This window comes from Psittacula echo (genome assembly GCF_963264785.1).
Source record: "Psittacula echo genome assembly, chromosome: 1".
NCBI lineage: Eukaryota > Metazoa > Chordata > Aves > Psittaciformes > Psittacidae > Psittacula > Psittacula echo.
The window spans coordinates 82,091,957-82,106,968 of record NC_137735.1 but is presented as its reverse complement, the minus strand read 5'-3'; the positions used below and the strand labels follow the sequence as shown (position 1 = coordinate 82,106,968).

The 15,012-nt window shown below is 42.3% G+C and overlaps 1 protein-coding gene across 1 annotated transcript; it reads left to right on the top strand.

The window, feature by feature from the left end:
* Positions 1-1,425: 1,425 nt before the first annotated feature.
* Positions 1,426-13,741, top strand: PGRMC2 (progesterone receptor membrane component 2; the record flags this gene model as incomplete). The annotated part of the gene is made up of 3 exons (XM_080638966.1): positions 1,426-1,783; positions 11,695-11,850; positions 12,563-13,741. 3 exons carry the CDS (start codon positions 1,426-1,428, stop codon positions 12,658-12,660), a joined length of 612 nt encoding a protein of 203 aa, XP_080495092.1. The 3' UTR covers positions 12,661-13,741.
* Positions 13,742-15,012: the final 1,271 nt, after the last annotated feature.

Here is a 15,012-nt window from a genome sequence, read left to right as displayed (position 1 = left end):
TCTGTGATAAAAACTCTCCTTAACCACAATCAAGCTGTAACTTGTTCAGATAAAAGGACTTCCTTAATAGTGTTTACTTATACATATATTATATAGAGCCTGCCTGGTTAAGAGGAATAGTAGTAGTATTTTAATTGCAGGTCTTTAACTAGCAAGAACTTCATCCTGTTTCCTCACAGAGGTAGTCATTACTGAACTGGCTCAGAGGGCAGAAGATTAAACAGCTGATCATGACACAGGGTGTTGTAAACACAGAGCTTTACGTAAACTTTAAGTATCACTAATGTTATTTTCCACTGGGTTGACCCCCTTGCACTGCCTACCAGCCTTTGTGAAAACATTTGAGTTTTCCAACTTTAGCATCCGAGCTACATATTTGAGAATTACTCTTAAGCCTGATGTTTCTAGGCAGGGATGCTTCAGCACCACACTGCTGCATGGAATAAAACCATGTTTCTCAAGTCCAAAGTACTCCTTGTATGGCATTCCAACTGCGGGAAGAGTGGCTGAGTCCCACTTACATTCCGTAGATCCAGTTACACATTTGTGGAGCAGGTCGTCAGTACCATCTTACGGGACAACCAGCTATGCTTGGGAACACATTCACAACATCAGAGGAGCAGATGTGCTAAATTCTGCCCAGATCTTTCTCTTCTCTACACATAAGCATCACCCTACTGAGATGATCTACTCTTGCCTTGAAAATAATAAAAGCTTTAGGTCTTTCTCCTCACATAACTGAACAAACTTGCTGCCAGGCATGGGCTATACTTAACAAGATGCACTAAAGCCACCTATGTGCTGCCACTGCTCCATTTCACAGCACAAGGAGCAATTCTAGTGGATCAGCCTCCTGTTATCAATCACCCCACTTTCTGACAGCAAGGAACGGCAGAGTGTCTCCTTGAGCCACCTCCAAAGACTTCCCTCCGAGCCTGCCCGCCGCGTCACCTCAGTGACAAGCCGACAGCAGCACCACCACCTCCGCTCCACAGCTCCCCGCAGACGTGTCGCTTGCTCAGCAACCTTCAACAGGGCGCCGAACAACGTGGCCGCACCACGGTGGCCAGCACTCGCCGGCCTTCGACCCTGCCCTTCCGCGGCGGTGGGCGGAAGGCACGCGGCACATGGATCGCCCTCAAACCCCCTCAAGCGCTCCATGAGGAGAAGCAGGGCGGCGGTTGAGACCACCCTCCTCTTCACCTCACGCTGCCGCCAACGCCGCGCGGGGGGCGCAGGCGCGATGTGGGGACGGGGGGGGGAGTGGCGGCACCTCTCGCGAGCGGCGGGCCGTTGGGCCGGCGGGGCGCGAGCCCGCCGGGGGCGGTGCCGCCTGTCCCGCTCGCCAATGGGGAGCGGGCGAGCGGCGGGCGCGAGCCGGGCGGGGCGGGGCCGCGGGGCGGGCGGGCGCTGTAGCTGGCAGTGATGGCGGACCTTGGGGATGGGAGGCTAAGGACTGAGGGGAGCAGCGGCGGCGGGGGTGTGGGGGCGCTGCCGGACAGTGCGGGGGCGCTGGTGGTGGTCGCCGAGATGTTGCTGGCGCTGGTGTTACTGGCGCTGGTGCTGCTGGCGGCCTACCGGCTGTACCTGCGCTGGGGGACGCGGAGCGGGCCGGGGGGCGCGGCCCGGGAGGGCCAGGCCGCCGCTCTGCCGCGGATGAAGCGGCGGGATTTCTCCCTAGAGCAGTTGCGCGAGTTCAACGGGGCCCGCAACCCCCGCATCCTCCTGGCTGTCAACGGCAAAGTCTTCGACGTGACCAAAGGCAGCAAGTTCTACGGGCCCGGTGAGACCGGGGGGCTGGGGGAGGTCCCTCGATGGAAGCTGCCTTCTGGGGCGGGAGCCCAGTGCAGCCCCTCGGCCGCCTGCCACTTTCCGTTCGGCGCCGGTGTTCAGCGGCGCTGGGGAGGACGGCTGGGATCGGTTGCGGCCTGCGGGCATCTGCTCCCCACCTCCGGGGTCCGGGCCTCGCCCCCACCCGGGAGGCGTGGGTTTCGGGGCGACCAAGCGGCGGGTCGGCGCCGGTGGACTCAATTAGCTTCCCGCTGGGTTTATCTCAGGCTGCCATCTCCTGCGCGCTGTCCGCACGCGTGGTAGGGCTGTTGTGGCGGTGTCGAGGGGGAGGCTGCCGTGCAGACCGCCACCTGTTCCCGGGCACTGGGGTTCGCAGCCCCTCGTCAGGCCGTCCTGCTTGCCCGGGGCCTAACGGTAGCGTTAAATGGGGGATGCACAACGGGTCTGGGTCCTGTGCACGCATCTGTCATGCATCGTTTCTTCCAGTTGCCAAGGTTTGGATGTGCAATGTTTAATTATTTTTTTTTTTTTCTGTCTTTTCTAGTTGGTTTCCCAAGAGCAGCTGATCAATGCTTCTTTCATTCTAGCTCTTATGGTTCAGGAAGGAAAATAAACCAGCTGCTTACTTATTTAGATGCAGATGCCATATTGAGTGTGTATTTGAATCGGGATAAGGGCAAGCAGGGACAGCCCAGGGACTGACGTATTGCTAGCATTGCAAAGAGTGCAAACATCAACCCAATCTCTTAAATAGAAAGGCAGACAATACAGTTCTTTTGATAGGAAATGTATTCTTCAAAGATTCAGAAAAGTATGCTTCAGAAACAACGTTATGTTTCCATATTCACATTGTAGATTGTGAAACTGCAGCATATTTTCTTGTAATAAACAGCATTCTTAATAATGAGGGGACTAATCTTACTAGTGAGCACTGTGTTCAAATCTGATGCCAATGGAGATGAGGGTTATGACTGTTGATAATTTTCTCACTGAAACAATGGTCATTTGGAAAAGTTGATCTAATCAAATTACACAGGAGTTTTCCTAGTAGGTATAGCAAGTGTTCTTTTATTGAGGGGTGGAGGAGAGAGGATACGCCTTCCTCCCCCTCTGGAAATTGTTCAAGTTAAGCAATTGTTATTTTTTTAATAATCTTAGGTTACAAAAAGAAAAAATACAGAGCTGGCATGGTACAAGTCCTTGGTTCTTACAGGGAGGCAACAAGCTGTTGTATGGTTGAAATGGGCCAGTATTTTGTAACTCATGTTAGCCTCAAAAGTTTGTGATACCAGCTTTGCTCCCAGTCATGGGAATTGAAACTGCCGTAATTGAATCAAAATGCTTTTCTGGCTGGACACTGTAAAAAATTAACAGTGAAATCTAAACTACCTTGCCATGCCTTATGTTTTGGGTGGGTTTTGACCAGTAAAGCTGAGCAGTGCAGTTGGGTGTGCTGCAGCTTTCATGACACTTAATTGAGCTAGTTCCTTTGCCCCTCTCAGTTTAACCTTTTTTTTAACTGAGACCTGTGTACTGATATAAAATGTAGGTAATACATCTGCTAATGAAACTTCAAACTCCTGTAAGTTGGCAGGTTGCTTCATAAATTACTCCATGAAATAATACTGAACCATAATCTAAACATTAACTCTTTTGTGTATCAAACATAGATAATTACATTTTAGGCTCTTCACTGTAGATATCACCGTTTCTGGAGGTCTGTTATGGTGAGGATATCATCAGCATCTGGAGGTCTCTTATGGTGAGGAAGCTAAAGGTTTATCTTCTAGGACATCAGTCTGCTTTTTTGATGGCTGGCAGCAGCTGATTTCCCTAAAGCAGTGCTTCCAGCTTTTCATGGAAAGGGACAAAGGCTTGCTTTTCCCTCCCACCCTGTAGTGAAGATTGCCTTTTTTATAACACAACTGACATCATCTTTGTCTATCATGTAGCTGTTATTTGGTATCATGTGCATTAGGATAGTGATGCTCAACCTGTGCATCACCAGCTGTGTGTTTTCTGCCAAACATGTTGATTTTTTAATTGTGCTGATATGGTTTCCCTGGATGCATATAGGGAAGTATTTCTTGTTTTGTGGCTGTAAAGAAGAAAAGCTAGGTGGTTTGAAGTAGGTGGTTTGCAGGCCCTAAAAGATCTGAGAAGAAATAGGTGGAAAAGTGTTCCTGAAGCTTCAGAAAGACTTCATTTAGTCAGATATCCACAGCAGTTCCTTTGGAAATCTTACGCCTCACAGCTGGAGTGTAGCAAGAGAAGTGCAAAGCATACCAACAGAGCCGTGACCAAATTTTGTTCAACAGAAGGAACAGTTGAGGGCACTGGTTTTGCTGACATGGCAGGCTTGACTGTCTTTTGTACTTTGTCAAGGTACTGATGAGAAATAGTGCTTCAGCTGTGAAGGCAGCAGAGAGCATTGGCTGAGGGCTCACTATCAAATCTGAAGTATGTCTTGACTGCTGGGTTAACATTGAATAACAGGGCTGTCTCAAAAGGCTTCTAATGTCTTGAAATTAAGGTTTGGGGATTTTTTTCAGTGTCGTTTGGATACAAAGGTGTTCCTTCTTTTTCGACTTACAGCAGAAGGCTAAAAATGCACAAACTGTTCATCTAGTCTAGGTTTTTGTCCAGCAGTTGAGATTCCATTAAAATTCCCAACAAGCTTCTGATTTTATTAGAAGCTCTCCTGGTTTTAAGTTTCCATCCACTGGATCCTGCTATACTTTAGTCGGTTGCATTGAAGAACCCTTTACATACATACAGTTAAGGTATTCTTAGAAATTGATAGACTCTTGAAGTCATCCTTTCAAACAGCCGTGATTGAAAATTTCAGTTTCTTGAACATTAAATCAATGTCTTCCAATTCTGTTGAGTTTTTTTCTTTATGTTGTCTTCTTTAACCCTTTTGCAGTTTATCTCATTGGTATTCTGTTAGTCTTTGGTATGTCTAATGCATTTTAGCTAAGAGTAAGAATAGGTTATATCGCACATTTAGCTGTCTGTGCCTCCAAAAATTGCTTCACTTACACTGAACTCATAATTTAAAACTTCACTTGCCAAGTTCTTTTCCAAACTGCTGCTTCCTGGGGTGGTCCTCTGTGCTGCGAGTATACCCTTTGTTTCAGTGCTTCACTTTTAGTTGTATTAAATACCACCTCTGTGCCCAAATAAGTAAGTATCCTAAAATGCTTTGCTTGGTTTTTAATTGTAATTAATTACCTCTTCCTTTATCACCCATAAACTCTGAACAATATAAATAGTCAGAGGCACACTATTAAAATTTCTGTGTAACCTCAATTTCAGAGAAGCTGTTTTGGGGTGATTTCCCCATCTGTAATCACAACTCATGACGTAGAGTCTAATGATTAATATGTGTGTGCTGTGTTGGGTTTATAGCCTTATAATGAGAGACAGACGAGAGACAGTTTTTACAGTTTTATTTAATAGTAAATAATTTATTTTCATGTTTGTATCAAGATTCCTAATAGTATATTGGTCAGTAGAAGGGCATGGTTACACATAAAGTAATGTTAGCAAATCTTAATATTTGGTATTTAAATTGGCATGCCAACAGAATGCTGTAAACAGATTACCAAATACTTCATGCAGTTACGAAAAATACATGGCTCTGAGCATGACAAAGCAAGATTATACACAACCCAGTGTATACAACTGTTCCACCTCACTGCTTGATTCTTAATGATTTTAAACAAACCAGTTTCCTGACTTTCCTTCACTGCAATACATTGTCACTGTTAATTCATTTCTCATCTCACTCTTGTCACTCTTGTCACTTGTTCAAAGTGTCATGAAGACTTCTGCTTTCCAGTTTTCCCAGAGGAGTAGATTAGGTAGTAGTAGTTCCTTTCACAAAGATTTCCATCATTGTTCATTTTTCATGAGGGGAAAATTGCCTTTGTTTAATGTGGGAAATCCAGTGAAGAACTGTGATTTCTGACATTAAATATTTTAACAAATTCTGCAGCAAACAGCTGTCATTTTTTCCTATCATTTGTATAAAAATAATCTGATGCTGTTAGACTTCCTTTGGAATTGAGTGCTGTAAACTTCATTGTGTCTCTGTTTAAAAGATGACACTGATGCTTTTCAGTACATCCTTTACAAGGGAATGGTTGGAACAAAGTATTGCAGGGGGAGATCATGTATGTACTATGTCTGGAGAATTCTGTTAAGGGTGGCCTTATCTTAAGAGCACAACTCGCTGAGGGTTTACAGATAAGTACAGAGGATAAGACTGGTGGAACAAGTGCCTCCTACGAGGTGTCTTCTCTGTGTTTTTGATGTTTGTCAGCTCATTGGTGTCAGTGTAATGGAGGTGTCTCTCACCCCAGGACTCAGCTTTTCAAAGAAAAGGCATTTCTGGATAAAGAAGTTAAGTTCCTACCAGAAGTAGTAAAACTATTACTAGGTATTAGGGAGAGATTGTTCCCATACTTCTGATTAAAGGGAGTAGTCTTTGCTAGCATGATCAAGGGGCTGTTCTAAGCCTTCAGTTCATGTGCGTGGAGACTGGGGCCCAGTACAGTGGTTTTGTGCAGGGAGATGCATCTCCTCCTCTGCTTCTGCTTTGTGTGTCTGTCAGCTCTCTGTTTGACGTTTTTTTTTCTTCTTCCTTTTTTAATAACCTGAGTATATTCCTTAGAACTTGAACAACTGTGTGTTTGATATAAGGTCTGTGTAAATCCCTAGTTAGTATTTAAACCATTCGGGTTCCAGTCACCTGAGGTTTGAGGTAGCAGGTATGCTCAAGGCAAGATATTTTAGGCTGGTGGCATTGTTGTTAGCGACAGTGCTGTTAAATGCAGTACACAGCAGTGTAGCTCTTTTTCATTTAATCAGAAATCCTTGACAACATTACTTGCCTTATTGTGAAATAAACTAGTGGCCAGAGCATTTCTCACTAAAGCGAGATGTGGGATCTAGGTCCTCCTCAAGCATGGAGCTGTCTTCCAGGAATCTCCTGACTAGTGAACTAGAGGCTCTCCTAGCAGGGCCCATTGTCTGCCGTTGCCTTTAGCCAAAATTGGGTCATTGATTCTTGCACTTTTTAAAAAGGGAACAAGAGAAAGGGAGCAAGGCCTTCTGGTCTGCTGCCTAATAAGTCGGGTTTAGAGCCCTCTTTAGTTGGTGTTAAACTTCGTGGATCACTCTCCTAAAAGTGTTTAGTTTCCGTGCAAGTTGTAACTTAAAATTGTCCTACATCTTTCATGTAAATCTGGATCAGTAAAGTTAAAATTATGTCACCTTGAATACCCAGTGAGAAATGTTATTAGAAAGCTTTTGCTTTCAAGCTGCATCTCAAAATGGCTTTGTCTAATTTGTAGCTTTTTTGTTCCCTCATACAAGATGCAACAAGGAATGAACGCATGTCAGGATTCAGATGGAAAATTTTAAACAGACAGCGAGGGTTTCGCTTTGGAGTGGGAAAGGTAGACAATGTAGTAGCATAGTTCAGCTGTCAATAATTTCATGGTCTGTCTCCCTTTGTTCCTTTTACTTACACTGAAGGAGAAATTAGTCTTTATTCTTCTCTGCAGTTTAAGAAATGTTGTCTGTGAATTTCTAAGCTTCAGATAAAACTAGATTTTATTTCCAGTGGCTGCATGGAGCCTGCAGATGAAATGAATATTTGGTATGCTTTGCATATTTAGTGATGGCTTGGAAGTGTTTTCTGACTACTTGAAGAAACCAAGGCTGTTTGAAAACTGAACCTTGTTAACCTGTGTTTCTTCAGAGAACTTGTATGGGCCTTCTGAGAATGAATACAAGTCTTAGCTTACAAATCAGTTCTTTGGATACAAAATCTACCCCATCTGTGGTGCAGTCCTTGTGCTGACAGTTGGAGCAATCCAGAGTTCAGTGTACAGTGTTCACCTTCATTACTAGTGTTGGAGCAATAATCTGGGATGTTCTGCAGAGCTAGCGTAGAAATAAAATGGTCAAATACCCTTTTTGGTAAACCAAGAGTATTTACTTAAAAGTTGACCAAACTGTTTGAAAATAGGAACACATCCTCTTGCAAGATCCAGTTTAGCCTGTTTTGGAACAAGTGACTAGAAGCAGTGTTTCCAAATGAAAACTTCAGCTTGGACAGCTTCATATCTCACATTTTTAAATACTTTAATGCTTTAACGTTAAATTAATTTTTCCTTACTTGCTGTTGTTTTAGGGTGTCTGCAAAGAGAAATGAAATCTTCATTTGAGAACCAAACAGGGCTGAGAGATGCAGAAATCCCAAGTGGAGGAATTGGAAAGGTGTTTTACTGGCTAAAGAGACTTTGATTTTGCCAGTTCTCAAGCTGCCCAGTTCATTTGTGAATAAAGACAAACGTCAGGCTGGAACAAGATGTCAAATTCATCAGGGCAGCCAGATTTGTAATTGGATTCTGGAAAAAATTGAGGATCTGTAGGTGGTGGGTAGCAACATTTTGCATGTGTTGTAGCTGAGGGAAGGGTGTACTTTACACAAGGTAGAGTTGTAAGGAAATTAAGGCTCTATACAAGCAAAAAGGCAGTGTATAAGTGCGGTTGTACAGATGTGGAGACATGTAGGCAAGTATGTACTCTTGATAACTGGTCTCAGCACCAAAATAAACAAAGGCTCTGAAACAAAGTGCTTTAATATGTGAAAGCAGTGATGGGGAAGAAGAACATTCTTCAAGGAACTAAATTTTTCCTTCATATAAGGCTCATAGCTCCTTGTAGCCAAGTAACATGTAGCAGACGTGGTTTAGTGGGTTTGACAAGTCCCCGACTTTCTTTTTGTTGTTGCAAGTTGCCAAATAGGAGTGGGAGGAGAATTTTTGAAGGAAGATTTGACTATGAAATAGATAATTTGGGGCACAGCAAAAGGATAGGGTGTGATAGGGTCTCAAAAAAATCAGCTTATTGTACATACCTATGCTAACAGCATCTCTTTTTGCAATCTTTTCGCTATGTATGTTGTGTTACACTGCAATCAATTATTTAGAACAGAAGCCAGTCTAAACAGGTAAGCAGACAAAAGGAAAGGAAAGGTGGCTGTGGGCAGGGCTTGCAGAGTAAATTGCATCTGGTCATGAAAGAACTCTGTGGGAGTATGTCTAGGATTGCACTAACGTCTTTACCTCAGAGTCATGTTCCTGAAGCGTATTTTCTGACTAGGTTTCTCTGTGCTGACACCTTCATGGATGCTTCTCCAAGCACAATGAAACCTGATATGCAAAATACCTTTTAAAGACTGTTGCACCAGTATTTAAATAAAGTGAATGGTAGACTAGGGCTTATAGCAAAACCTCAGACCTGTATATTCTGTAAAATACTGCACTTAATCTCCATGTAAAAGTATCTCAATGGAAGCTTTAAATCTTGAAGGAGATTGCTTGTACTGAGATCTCCAAACTTTTGCTTTAGCAGCTCTGCAACTAAGGCAAAGCCAGGCTTGCACTTTTTTTTTTCCCCCTTTTTTTTTTTTAAAGAATCATGATTCAATATTTGCCTCTTAGGAAAGGATTAAAGAATAGGTCACATTTCTAAGTTACATTTGCAGAGCTGGAATTTGAGGTGCTGTCTACGAAGTCTAAAAGGCTGGTTTTCACTAGTTAGCATTCTGTGAGTGCTTGGGCCTGGCTCGATGTTGTCTCTGTGACTCCTGAATACTTTTGTAGTAAATTCGCTGGACTGTTAACATTTAAATGCAGTTTTAGAAAAGAAAAATAAATATTGATATAATAGCATCTGGCATTACAATATATTTACAGGAATTTTGCATCCATTAATTTAAATGCAAAGTGATGAATTCTAAAAGCACTCTGCTTTCAGCTAAATACGTCATTGAGATATAAGGATGTTCAGGGCTTAATACCAATAAATATAATGTAATTCTCTTTTAATGGAAATAATTGGAATCAAGCTGGGGGGACAGAATACTGATGGTGAGGAGGTTAAGTAGCAATTTGTAATTGCTCTTTGGGATTTACTGTTTGTGTGTGGTCTTTGTGAGAGCTGTTTATAGCTCCTGTCTTCTTCATTCAGAATATCAAAAACCAGCTCACTTGACTGATAGCTATTTCGAAGTGAATGTTGGAAGGTTCTATGTTATGTTGCAAATGATGGCCACTGCTAGCACTTACCCTCTTTTATGGGAAGTGACTGAGCATGCAAAATGCATAGATTATATATGCAGGTATAGGATTGATTCAGCCCATGAATCCTGTTTTTAAAACAAACATTTAATTCGGGTTACAAATAGGAAAGAGTTCACAAGCACTCTTGACTTTGGTTCTCTTAGTACTGTAAATGTAGTCCCTGATCCCAGAGGAAGTGATGCTGTTCCTGGAGCTAAATATCCAAAAGGACAAGCATAGTGATCCCAATAGTTATTATGGTCATCTCTTAATGCCAGATTTGTACAGTGCAGGCTTCCAGTTGATAATTCTTTCTTGGATTTCTACTGCTTGTGAAATTTTGCTTTTAAAGCAGTTGGTTTATTTCCAGAGAGACAAGGGAATTGTCTTTTGCACACAAGATACCCCTCTGTTCTTGGATTCGACTGTAAGCAACTTAGAATGCCAAGCACTCTGGGGTAGAGAGACAACAGCCGGTCTGGTGAGGACAGTTGCTGTTAATCCATATGGTACTTAGGTTCTGTGTCTCAGGAGTTTTTCCCGCCGTGTTCAGCCTCTGTCTCATCCCTGAAGTCAATGCCCGGCAAGAGCAGATAGGTGTGGTGGCTGGAGCAAGCGGCCTGGGAGGAAACCAACCTCTTGGAATGATACCCTGTGGCTTGTCCTGGTGCAGAAGAGGTCTGAGGTGCTACAGAAGGCAATAGAGGGGGTGAAGGACTGTGTGTTGCCACTTGCTTGTGTTCATTCTTGCTCATGGGTGCTGCCTTTTCTTCAGGCTGACGGCCACTGTCATCTTCTGAGAGGTAAGCTAGAGAAGGGTTCTGGCCTTCTTGGGGTAGTGACTACTCTCTAGAATGCTTCAGGCATTTCCCTGTTGCTTAGCTGCTGTAGTGTGTCTTAGTGCAGAACATGGTCAAGTTTTGTTTTGGTTTCTTAATCAAGCTGAATTAAGTTGTTTAGTATTTGGTCAAGAAAATCAAAGAAAACAAGATGCTTGAAGTTCTTTAGATTAAATAGAATTTGTGAAAGTTACAAACCTCATCCTGAAAATCGTTGGTTTGCAAATCGTCGCCTTTGTAGTAACACCGATTAGACAGTCATTGCTCAGTATTTTATGAGCATATCTGTGCTAATTTGCATCACTCAGAAAGCACAAAGGAAGTAGTTGCTTTACATTCTTACTACGATTTGTGCAGTTTTCCAGAACAGTCCAGGATAGATGCATAGATGATCTGCTGCCCAAAATATATGAGTTTATTCCACAGAAATGTGTCAAAAGACACACTGTCTGTCAGGTAGAAAGTTGTGGTGGTTCCATAAGTGAATTATTAATTAGCACTCAAGTTGTATTTATTGATAGAAATCACTGGATTTCTAATTAAGATGTCTGTACAATGTGCTTCTATTCATGCCTGACTTGTAAATATGTTTTGCTTAATAGAAGTGTGCTGCTTTTGAATTTCAGCCTCCAGTCCTTTTGGAATTTACCTCCACTGACTTGCATCAAATGAAAGGGATTTTTCCAGATATCCCTTCAAAGCTATTTTCCTCTTTCTGCTTCTCTCGGCAGACTTTGTCTCTTAATGATACTTAAGATTGATTTGCAGTGCTGTTGAATGTCAAGCAGCCATGGTGTTTGAACTACTGCTGTTCCCATCACTGCAGAAGTCTAATGTGTGGCTTGGGCAGACTATATAAAGAACTGAGATTGGTCGCCATAAACAAGGTCTTGAAGGTATCGTTTTTGTCTTTTTGTTTTCAGATGGTCCATATGGAATATTTGCTGGCAGAGATGCCTCCAGGGGACTAGCAACTTTCCGTCTAGATAAAGATGCACTCAGAGATGAATATGATGACCTATCGGACTTAAATGCTGTACAGATGGAAAGCGTGAGAGAGTGGGAAATGCAATTTAAAGGTAATATCTCAAATTAGCAGCACATCTTTAGTTTAAGGAAATGCTTTTAATAAAAATTACTGATTTGGGTTTGGGGCAGCTTTTAAAGAGACGTTGACAGTAATGTTTGTAATGCAATGTAAAATTCTTGGGAAAAGACCCAGGATTTCAGGCCTTTCTTCTAAAGGAGAGGATTCCACTATATCCCACTATAGCTTTTTCAACCTTTTAGTTTTATATCAGATAATTGTTCGCTCTTCAGCACAGAATTTCACTATCAAAGCTCAGCGTAGCTTAGCTGATGGAATTCTGATTAGGACTAAGAGCTGCTTTGGCATTAAGGGTTGAACAAGTTTGTCTTGAAATAATTTCTCAGAAGCATGAAGTATGCCACTGGGGGGAGGGGAAGTAATTTTTCACATGAATTGAAATCAGAACAGGCTGGTTTTAATAAAATTTGTGCTGGTTTTAATAGCAGCATTTTGAGTCATTGTGTGATACAGCTTGCCTCATTAGCTGTGGGAGAATTGAAACCAAGTACTTTCAGTAGGATAAAGTAGTGAGCAGTGGTGGCAGCAAGATTGTTTTAGGAGCTAAGCTTGCTGATACTTTGCCATCAATTTCAGTGATTCAGGCTTAGGACCCTGGTGTGTAGAAGTGAATTTGTGGTAGTGCAGGCTGAGTAGCAAATGCAGCTGCCTTTGATTATAATGGAATCATCGATCTTTTTCAGAAAAATACGACTATGTTGGTAGACTTCTAAAACCAGGGGAAGAACCATCAGAATACACAGATGAGGAAGATACCAAGGATCACACTAAACAGGAATGAACTTTGTAAACAACCAAAGTCAGGGGCCTTCGGAACTGCAACCTCTTATTCCCCATCACAGAATGTCCTACATCTTTGGGTACAGTTCATCTGCTGCGAAAAACATTCAACAGGTTTTGTACAAGGAAAATAATATACTCACAAAGGAAGATTTGAATACTAGACATTGTTTGTGCTGCCAGACTTTTTGTTGCAGTTTATTTGTAATGTCTGGTTAGGCTTTGTTAGTGAAGAGGAGCCAGGGGTTTAAAGGCAAAAACGCTATTCCTTTTTATCAGTAAGTTGAAGCCTTCAAATAGTATGTACTAGAAGCTCTCTAAAAGACCTGAGCCTTCAAGCTCAGTGGAAGGTTTGAATCTTGTTTCATGCGTGTCTCTTCCTTCAGCATTGAAGTGCTTGTGTACATCAGTATCAGTAGGTTAGACTACTGAAACTGGTGTTAAAATGTGAATTTCCAATTTTGTTTTGTATGTGGGCATTAGTAGCCCTGGCAGAATACTTCAGTTCTCTAAGAGAAGTCCATGTAGATTAGGATGGGGATGTAAAAGTCATCCTTTTCTCAAAAGGACTGGGTAAAACCATGTCCTCTGCAACAACTAGTATCTGAAGCCTGCCTCTCCCTACCTTTTCCCATCCTCTAAGTGAAATTGAGTATTAATTGTGCCTTATTTCGCTAACATAGACTTGAATTGTTTTAAGGGACGGCCCCAAAATTGTCGTTTCATAGTCACTACAAGCAGCATTGAGACTGAAGTTGGAATGTTCTGTTGACTGGAAAACCTTGATGTCATTCTGTGTATAGAATGTAAAAGAGGAATACTCAGTGTTACTGCCATATGTTAATACTACATATACTTAAATTAGCATTGTGATGGCCAAATGCATACTCCCATGCTTCTTTTTAAGTAATTACAAACACAAAATGTCACCCTTCCTCCTCTTCCAGAAGCTGCCTAACTTTTGGGAGCATAGCCTTCACACCCCTGTAGAGTGAAGGGGCGTATGCGCGTGTGGATGTGTGCGTGTCTGTCTGAATGCAAGACTGGGGAGGGATTGTTTCTGCAGATATTGTAAATACGAGTACCATTTTAATAAAGCATGTACAATACCAACCATGCTGTCAGGCTGCGTATGGAAGCTGCTGCGTAGAGCTGGAACACAAAGGAGGGGGAAAAGGTCTTGAACATGAAACATCCAACCCCTGTTCATGCTGTTCCTTGTCCTCAGGGTGTTATTTTTAGCTTTCAAGTCCCAGCTTTTGAAGAATCTTGAAGAATTAACTGAGGTAAGCTGTAGTTAATAAACCTATACCGGTGCATTTTTGGTGGGGAAAAAATAAGTAACTGAAGGAGAAAGATTTTAGGAAATCATGTTTAGGAATATGTTGTGTGGCACTAATAGGAGGACACTGGAGATCTGTACACGGGTCTCACTCAACCTGTTGCAGAAGCTTCACCATCTGTTCTGCTGAGTTTGGAACAGTGACACTATTAAGTTCATGAATTGCAGATTTATGTCTTGCATCTGTACCTCTGCTTGCGGCCCTTACCTATGACAGGTCTGCAGTAACAAATACCTGCAGACGCATTCTGCTGAGCTGTAAACCGTGAAATTCCAGGCAACACTCCTTTTTTTTATTACTATTTGAAAAGAAATTTATATTGATGTAAGTGAAACAAATAAACAAAACTCCTCCAGCCAGGAGCTAGGAGTACTTACATCCCAGTTCTTTAATCTGGGTGCTTCACGAGGGTGCTTTCTTAGCTAAATCTTGCTATAAAAGGTATTACCCTGCACTTCATTCAAAGCATAAAGTACAACGTTCACTTTTAGCTTTTGTGCCAGCTGTTATACCTCCTCATGGCACCAAGATGTGAATAGCTGTGGAGTGGGAAGAGGCATTTACCCAACTGTCAGACAGGACAGTCACAGTGCTGTGATTTCCTGACCCACGTGCAGCCTTTTCCTTTCTCTTGCTGAAAGAAATGTGGTGATGCTTAGTCGTAGTGCAGATACATGAAGTTTTGTATTATTATTGTTACTGTTTTAGAACAGCAACACTACTATTTTTACTTTTATGGTTTAGGCTTGGTTGAACAGCAGGACAGGTAAAGCAGGAGTTCTGTTTTGAAGTAACTTAATGGTACCAGAGAAGGACACAAAATATACTATGACAGCAGTATGTTGCATAGACTTAGTCCTGTATTTTGATGTTTAGTGGATCTAAATTAAAGTCATTCACCCTACATCCAACATCAGTAGTGATTTAAAGCTGGCAACCTAGAAAAAAAGTGCTTTAAAGCACATCATAGACTTCATTTTTATAAAAGAATTGACACACATAATAATTTC